General features: G+C 40.9%; 1 protein-coding gene across 6 annotated transcripts; it reads left to right on the top strand.

Annotated features, from left to right (window-relative positions):
* Positions 1-1,776: 1,776 nt before the first annotated feature.
* On the top strand, positions 1,777-8,892 carry pnp4b (purine nucleoside phosphorylase 4b). 6 transcript variants are annotated; one of them, XM_062390690.1, is made up of 8 exons: positions 1,777-1,889; positions 2,253-2,333; positions 3,513-3,685; positions 3,899-4,002; positions 5,908-6,083; positions 6,426-6,616; positions 8,024-8,103; positions 8,506-8,892. In XM_062390690.1, the coding sequence occupies exons 1-8, from the start codon at positions 1,867-1,869 to the stop codon at positions 8,644-8,646; spliced, it is 969 nt and encodes a 322-aa protein (XP_062246674.1). In that variant the 5' UTR covers positions 1,777-1,866; the 3' UTR covers positions 8,647-8,892. The 6 variants fall into 6 exon arrangements, with proteins under 6 accessions (XP_062246674.1, XP_062246676.1, XP_062246673.1 ...); XM_062390687.1 differs by lacking the exons at positions 1,777-1,889; positions 2,253-2,333; positions 3,513-3,685; positions 3,899-4,002 and having other exon boundaries at positions 4,487-6,083; XM_062390692.1 differs by lacking the exons at positions 1,777-1,889; positions 2,253-2,333; positions 3,513-3,685; ... (2 more) ...; positions 8,024-8,103; positions 8,506-8,892 and adding exons at positions 4,438-5,132; positions 5,173-5,326 and having other exon boundaries at positions 5,363-6,051.
* The last annotated feature ends 28 nt before the right edge of the window (positions 8,893-8,920 follow it).

Here is an 8,920-nt window from a genome sequence, read left to right as displayed (position 1 = left end):
TTTGAGACATGTTTCTATAAATTAAATACACATCAAACCTTCTGGAACAACATCTGAACTTCACCAGCATGTTTCTACGTTTTTAAAACATCCGACACATTATTCCATTAAAACACAAAGAACAGAAATAAAGTTCTACATGTCACAATATGACTTTAACAAGTAAAAACTAATTCACGTATGAATAAATTCTGTGTAATAAGTTGAAATAAAGGGTTAGTTTTAAATCATATTGTTCTCACATTTTTCATGTGTGATTCATTCACTGCATATATTTTACCTGTCTATATTTTTAATGTTTATGTTGGTTTGAATACATATATGTTTTTCTGTATTCTTTATATTCCTTGCATTGAAGGAAATATATGAGGACTTTGTAAATGATGAATAATAATTATTATTCTTTAGCAGTAAAGAAAGGGTTAGTAAATGAACATATGAAATGATTTTCACTGTGAAACAGGAAGTAGTTCAGTAAATTCAGTTACTGCTCCACACATCTCATGTTTGATAATAGTCCTGCTGTAAACACATCTATAAACCAATATGTAATCATAGTCCCAGCTCCCCCTACTGGAAACAAGAAGATAGATAGATAGATAGATAGATGGATACTTTATTAATCCCGAGGGAAATTCAGAAGTTACTGCAGGTGGAGCACATCCAGCTGAAGTTGGTCAGACGACCTCTAGAGGTGTTATTAATCTTATTAGGTTATTAATCTGTGCAATGCACCTAAATTTATGTTTATTTTTTTATATAGGTCACGTTTAGTTAGTTTAACAGATTATGGATTATTTCAGTTTCAACAGATACAGACATTTTGACACAATGGAATACTTTATGCACGCTGATTTGCACATGGGATATGCTACAGTGCCTGACCTCAAGTCTGTCTTGAACTTATCTTTTGCAATTGACAGGCTTGTAATGGAGTTTTTAAAACGTCAAGCATTACAAGGCAACCTTAACAACCTCCTTCTCACTGGATCTCCCCTGAACACCTGGACCTCAAGAAATACACTGATGGACTCATTTCACTCCGAAATGCAGTGGGACCTACACTGAGGGGACACTTCAAGGTTCAGCATGTTGGTTATGGCCAGTGATGTCAGAGGTGTAAGTATCAGTATCAGTAGTAATATATCAGTATTTCACTGTATGTCAAAACAAACATATCACAGAGGAACATTTCACATCTTGTGGGTTAAGACTTCACATGAGAAAATGTCAGTTTCCAGAGCAACAGATGCACAAGATCTGAGTTTAAGAAACACTCGTCACTCAGCATCTCCATGAAGAAACCCAGTCAGATGGGACAATGCTATTTCTACTCAGGGAATAAGAAACAGAAAACAACTTCATCACATCTGCTTCGTACAATCAAACTAGAAAAGACTGAGACATGAACCTCTCCCTCAGATGATCACCACAGCTCAGGTCTGGTTTGACCTTCATCTGTCGAGAATCTCTTTAAAGCCTAGAGTTGGTTCAGATCTGTCTGGGACCAGCTCTTCTAGAGCGTCGTAGGGCACATGGACAACTGTCTTGTAATAACAAGTGTATATGCTTATTAAGCTTATGTTTGTGTTTTTTGAAAACTAACTCATGATTATTAATATCTTAAATAATCAATAATCCATTAACAATTATTGTAACCAAATATACAAACAAATCCTGTTGATAGTAAAACGTGACATTTTACATTTCCTGTCCCGTGATGTAATTCCTAACGCAGAGTTCAATGGTCAAACCCACAAACGTCAATGACCTGTGGTTTATTTGCAGACTGGGATCCGCCCTGAGACCAGAGCACAGTTACTGGTTCTGCTTCCTGTCGTCTCCTCGAGTCTCTGCAGCTGAAAGATGCACAACAAAGGGAATTCCTGGTAAAACACTCTTTGCCTTTCTCCATGTTTCATTCTCGTCTCAGTGTTGGTCTTAAATCTAAACTTCTATTTGTTTTTAAATCAAATAAAAATCAAGACTAGCTGTTCTCTCAGTTTTAATTTTAAAATCACAGCTGAAAATTCACATTTGTATCTTAATGAAATGACCAAATAATAAGGAAAATGTCAGATGTGTTCTGTAAATCTGTGTTTTTACAGCTAAATCTGATCAATAACTTGCTGTTTTGTGATGATCAGTTTATTTACAACTCGATTTTATTCTGTGCAAATATCCACTGACTGATGAGAAAAATTAAAATTATGAAACCTTTGTTTTTTCATGTGATGTTTGTGTTTCCTCAGTGAACTGAGCGATGGCGCCGTACTCGACTGTTTCATCTGCTCATCGTCTTCTCACTCGTCAACAGCTGCTTCAGATCTGAGGTCAGTGACAAACATCGAGTTCAAATAAATCCTCAAAATACTGAAGAACAAGAATGTCATGAAAATAACTTATACAAGAGTTTCAACATATAACATATAACAAATATAAAGAAACTGAAATAGAAAAATGACAGGATAATAAAATAATGTTATGTTAAAATACCTTTTTGTGGGATTAAACAAAACCAGAGATTTACTCATTTAGAAACCGTAATAAGAACTTTACAAATAACACGGAACTCTTTGAACTGTTAGTGAAAAAAATATTATTAACTTTAAAATGTCTCAGCTCGAATGTTTCATCAGTTACTGAACTTTGTCTGTTCAACAATAAAGATTTTTTTACATGAGCTTCAGTTTTTTACAGTTTCTTAGTTTATATCTGTTCTCAAGTCAGTTTGTGTTTAATGTATGTGAGAGGTTAACTCTGTCAATCATTTTTCATTTAAACACAGAACAACAGGTTTTTAAGAGTTCACTTGCTCGTAACTCTGCACAAATCAGTATCAGCACTTTTCTGTCTGGATTATCTCATTTATTGTTATTATTATCAATCAATTAATCAATCATTCACATGTTATATGTCTCATATTCCCAGTTTGTCTCTCAGATGTTAAAAGGATCAACTTCCTCTGTTCTTAACTCAACACGAGTCAAACAGAAACTTAGAGATCAGTGATGAAGCTAGGTCCCATGTGAGGATCCTCTCCCAGGACACACACATGCTGATGGAACTGAACACAACAACACAACAACACAACAACAGGATTCACTACATGACAAGAACCAGTTTGTAATGTTTAAAGTGTTTATATATCACGTCTGATGGAGATGAAGGAGCAGATGAAATGAGGAGTTCCTGATGGTAGAAGATGTGAGGAGACGTGTTGTGTATCAACAAGTCTTGTTGTGATCATAGTCCAACATCAGGATCCACCACAACAATCAGATGGCAACATAATCCACAATCCCTCAGCTTGATCCACGATGTGGTCCTTTATCATTGTTATGTCAACTTTAATTGATGAGTGTTGTAGACCTTCGACCTGAAACAGCTGAAGGAGTCATATTTTAATCAAATATGAGCTAGTAATAATAATGAATATGACAATAATATTGATAATAATAATAGGTTGTGTGAATAATAAGATGGTGTTTGACCGAGAAGGTATTTTACAGCTGCTGCTCCTTCGAGGATTACAAGCTGACCACCGAGTGGCTCCTGAACCACACAAGTCTCCGTCCCAAGGTGGCGGTGATCTGCAGCTCGGGCCTGGGCCTCCTGGCTGAAGGAGCCGCCAACAAACAGACCTTCAGGTACCAGGACATCCCCAACTTCCCCGTGAGCACAGGTGAGAGACACGCCCACAAGGCTGCACACAAGTGGCCCAACCCACTAATGGTGATGGGATGTGGCTATAGATTGTTTGTAAAGATCAATATAAAAATAAATGCTGCGCAAAAACAATTTGCAAACAGCATGAAGATCTGTGACCGATGGGAACCCTGAGGAATTTGAATTTAAATGAAACGATTCAGCTGATCTGAACGTGTCTGTGTCTCAGTCGCGGGTCACGAGGGCTGCCTGGTGTTCGGGACGATCGAGGACACGCCCTGTGTTTTCATGCAAGGTCACTTCCACCTGTACGAAGGTTACACGCTCTGTCAGGTGAGTCCTAATCAGTGACATCACAGTTTTCATGGATCATCAGTGTTTGATTTCACAAACTGTTTCCTTTTCACAATGAACGTCTGTAAGAAATCTTTCAAACTCTATTTTTACACAGATGAGAGAGTGCTGTTATTTTTAGTCTATATTTTAATCATCAGCGCGACTCTGATTTAAAAATGGTTGAACGTCTGATTTAAACCAGCTAATGAGAATTAGGTAAGAACACCTGGTTACCCGGCAACCCACCGACTTCAAACTATCTACAACCAAACGTTCATTCACAGACTCTTAGTATCAATGACATCATCTCAGCTACACAATCATCTGCCTCCAACGAACAACACAACACCGACCAATGGGCGATGAAAAACAACTACACAAGACAACAAAAAACATTGTTCTTTGTTGGGGGGGGGGGGGGGGGGGGGGGTCCTGATCTCATTCCTGATTCTGGTTGAGATGGAGGGGGAGGGGCAAGTGTTAGGGGTTCAAACAGAGATTTTTGAGACCCACACGAGGACTCGGACATTTTCTCTGAATGCATTGCGACTGGACAGATGGCTGCCCAAGTGACTCAAGAGACCCACATATGCAAGTATCTTTTCCATTTATAAGGATTTAAAATTACAATAACCTTTGTATTGTCTGAGTTCAGCATAAATTATTTCAAAACAATCATTAAAAAATCGTTACAGATGCTGATGTCTCAGTAGCTAGCTAGCTAACATATTGTTATTTCTGATTCCTGTATGTTATTCCTACATATTCACATATTAACATTAAACATGAGGTCATATATAAATGGACCCAAGTGGTTTCATCTTTGATCCAAATGTTATTGTAAGATTCAAAGATCAGCTACAATCCCATTGAGTGTCAATTCTTTCAACAATGCTATGTAGCCTGGAATGTTATCAATTATGTATCTTTCCATATGGTAATGTGATCGTCGCTGATGATAAAACGTTGAGCCGACACCATCTCGGAGCATCTTCCCCAGCAGCCAGTTCTCCACCAGTCTCTGTACCTGTCTTTCTCTTTGTACCTGTCTGTCTGTGTCTCTGTACCTGTCTATGTCTGTACCTGTCTGTCTGTGTCTCTGTACCTGTCTTTCTCTTTGTACCTACCTGTCTGTGTCTCTGTACCTGTCTTTCTCTTTGTACCTACCTGTCTGAGTCTCTGTACCTGTCTATCTGTACCTACCTGTCTGTGTCTCTGTACCTGTCTTTCTCTTTCTCTTTGTACCTGTCTGTCTGTGTCTCTGTACCTGTCTGTCTGTACCTACCTGTCTGTGTCTCTGTACCTGTCTGTGTCTCTGTACCTGTCTCTCTGTACCTACCTGTCTGTGTCTCTGTACCTGTCTGTCTGTACCTACCTGTCTGTGTCTCTGTACCTGTCTGTGTCTGTACCTACCTGTCTGTGTCTCTGTACCTGTCTGTGTCTGTACCTACCTGTCTGTGTCTCTGTACCTGTCTGTGTCTCTGTACCTGTCTGTCTCTGTACATGTCTGTCTCTGTACCTACCTGTCTGTGTCTCTGTACCTGTTTGTGTCTCTGTACCTGTCTGTCTGTACCTACCTGTCTGTGTCTCTGTACCTGTCTGTCTGTACCTGTCTGTCTGTACCTACCTGTCTGTGTCTCTGTACCTGTCTGTCTGTACCTACCTGTCTGTGTCTCTGTACCTGTCTGTCTGTACCTACCTGTCTGTGTCTCTGTACCTGTCTGTGTCTCTGTACCTGTCTCTCTGTACCTGTCTGTCTGTACCTACCTGTCTGTGTCTCTGTACCTGTCTGTCTGTGTCTCTGTACCTGTCTCTCTGTACCTGTCTGTCTGTACCTACCTGTCTGTGTCTCTGTACCTGTCTGTCTGTACCTACCTGTCTGTGTCTCTGTACCTGTCTCAGGTGACTTTTCCTGTGAGGATCTTCAAGTTAATGGGGGTGGAGTCAGTGTTGGTGACGAACGCATCAGGTGGAATCTGTCCAGACTTTAAAGTTGGTGACATCATGATCATCAAAGACCACATCAACCTGCCGGGATTCGCTGGACAACATCCGCTGTGTGGACCGAACGATGAGCGGTGAGCCCCCCCCGACCTGAGACAGTAGCTTATCTACTCACCTCCGTGGTGGAGCCAGAAAACACTTCTGGACTTTCTGGGGTAAACAGTTGATGACATCACAGTCGAGAGCAGGATGGAGGCTTGTGTTTTTTCTGTGGTTGTGTTAAACTGTATCTGAGGAACCAGTCAGCCGTTAGGTCAGTTGTCTTGTGTTCTGCTCTAACGCTGTTTACCCCTGAAACTCCACCTTTCACCCCCCCCCCCCCGTCACAGTGGTGAGTAGATAATGAGGGAATGTTCATTTTTCAGTAACCTGTCCCTTTAACCTGTCTGTTGACCTGTCTTTCACACTGTCTGTAGTTTTGGGATCAGGTTTCCGTGCATGTCGGACGCGTACAGTAAGGATCTGAGGCGTCTGGCGTTGGACGTGAGCTCTGAGCTCGGCTGCCGGGACTTCATCAGAGAGGGAGTTTACTGCATGGTGAGCGGACCCAACTTTGAAACCATCGCAGAGGCCAGGATGCTGCTGGTCCTGGGCTGTGACTCTGTGGGTAAGAGACAGGGCTCACTGATTGGTTGAGAGCGTACGGTTGATGACTCAAACCATTTAACAACACTTCTTGTTCTTTCATTTACTAAAAAGGCAACACAACAGGTCTTTTGTTCAGACAGTATTATATTCAGTTTTCAGTACAAACAAATGTCCATTGGGTTCAAGAGGTGGTTCAGGCTTCATGATACTTTAGGAACATCAGAGGTCTTGAGGCTTAAGCCTGAAACATGCTTCTGCGACTGCGTCTGCGTCTTTTCACGCCGCTGTGGCGCAAGACTCGTTTTCATTCATGCTTCCCCAACCGTTGCGCGTCTTACAAAGCAATTCCGCGCCAGAACACTAGGCGGAGTAATGCTTTTTGTCGAGACGACCTTAGAGACGCCTTCTTTCTTCTTCGTCGATTGTTTATTTACATAGCCACTGCGGCTCCTCGTAGCCTTTTTCTGGCGGACAAATCCGCCAGTCAGTGACAGGTTATACAAGTGATCATACTATCGGATATCTTCTGCCAAGTGCTCTTCTATTTGGTCCATATTCGTTCTTCTAAATCTTCCGTGATTTCTGCCGGTATTATGGGGCATGAAACCGGAAATGCAGCTCCAGAAGGGATGTAGCGCAGACCAATCACAGCCTTGCGGGCTGAGTGAGCTTGCGGAGCTTTGCCGTAAATTTTAGAAAAGGGGGTCGACACCCGTCAGCACGTAAGGAGGGATACATAAGCACGTAAGGGACCCGGAAGGGCTCTTGCGCTTACGGGCCCGTGAAAACGCAGAAGCATGTTTCAGGCTTTAGATTTGGTCATCTGAATGAGGACCCCTTCGAAGTCTCACTACTCATTTACATCAGGCTCTGCTTAGACTCAGTGAACCCCCGTCTCTGCTGGATGACCCATAAAAGACTCTAGGTGTGAAAACCTTTTGTCTCAACAGAGGCACAGAGGAATCTCCAATGAATTCACATCTGAGTCTGCCAAGCTGACCCCCACATGTTTTCAGTCTTAAACACACAGGAACACATCAGAAAAATATTTCCATCTATAACTGTCATTCCTTGCATGAAACTTAACTAAATATAAAATCTCCCATCACAGATATTAAATTGTTCCTATGTCATCAGACACCGATTGAAAGCCACACACATTCGGTCGGACAAATGAGAGTAATATATTTTTCTAGTTCTAGCTCTATACCATATTATACTACACCATGTTAAAGCCCTATGAGACAAAGTGTGATTTTTGAATATGGGCTATACAAATAAAATTTGATTGATTGATTGATCATTAAAGTTTGGATCATTTCATTTAAATGCAGTTTGTCCTTATAAGATGTCCCGTATACAAATACTTCCGTGAGAACAAAGTTAAAGAGAAGGTAAAATAACATGATCTTCATTTATTCTTCAGGAATGAGTACAGTTCCCGAAGTGACCGTAGCTAAACACTGTGGACTCAGAGTTCTTGGTCTGTCGCTTATCACCAACAAGGTCAGTTTATATTATATCATGTTATATTATGTTATATTATAAATTGGTAATGTATGTGTTCTCTTGTATCACACATGTCGGCTGTTTCAGCGTCTGTTAAACAACTGACAATCTTCAGACCCAAGCTCCCATTTCAGAATAAAAGCCCTGAAATTCAGCTCAATATTATATATATAAGTAATTTATACATAAAAAACATGGCAGCAACAAACAAACATTGTGCTTTTACTTTGAAGATAGATTTGAGGGGATCTTGTTAATATTGTTCTGCTCCTGTTGTAGTTTATCTGAGAACCTAGAAGAAGACATGTTCACACCCTGCCCCCCCCCCCCCCCAGCTTTCTCAAAACGCTTACTGTATGTCTCTGTGTGATGACATGTCGTACCTGTGCTGTCCTGCAGGTGTCTCTGGACTACAGTCGGGAGGAGAAGGTGAACCACGACGAGGTTCTTGAGATCAGTAAAATGAGGGCGGAGCTTCTTCAGAAACTCGTCTTCACACTGATCTGTCGTTTCCAGCAGCAAAGCATCAACACGCACTGAAAGACGCGTCATAACAGTCACCCATTGGTTAATCACCACTTCAGTCATCCACCTCACAACCAATCAGGGACTCTGCTAAGATTACCCCAGGGCCTAACCCTAACATCACACAATCTATCTCCATCTATTAATCAAACTCGTCATTCTATAGTAGAATCAAAATTAGATTTGATCACATCTATATTTGGTAGAATGTTGATGCCCTAATATGTAAACTGATTATCAACATTAAACTGAAAGACAGATGATCTCTCTCTTTGGAGTTTAGTTTAGT

Source organism: Platichthys flesus, chromosome 6 (genome assembly GCF_949316205.1).
Source record: "Platichthys flesus chromosome 6, fPlaFle2.1, whole genome shotgun sequence".
NCBI lineage: Eukaryota > Metazoa > Chordata > Actinopteri > Pleuronectiformes > Pleuronectidae > Platichthys > Platichthys flesus.
Note: the sequence above shows the minus strand (reverse complement) of the source record. Positions and strands in the feature narration are given on the sequence as shown.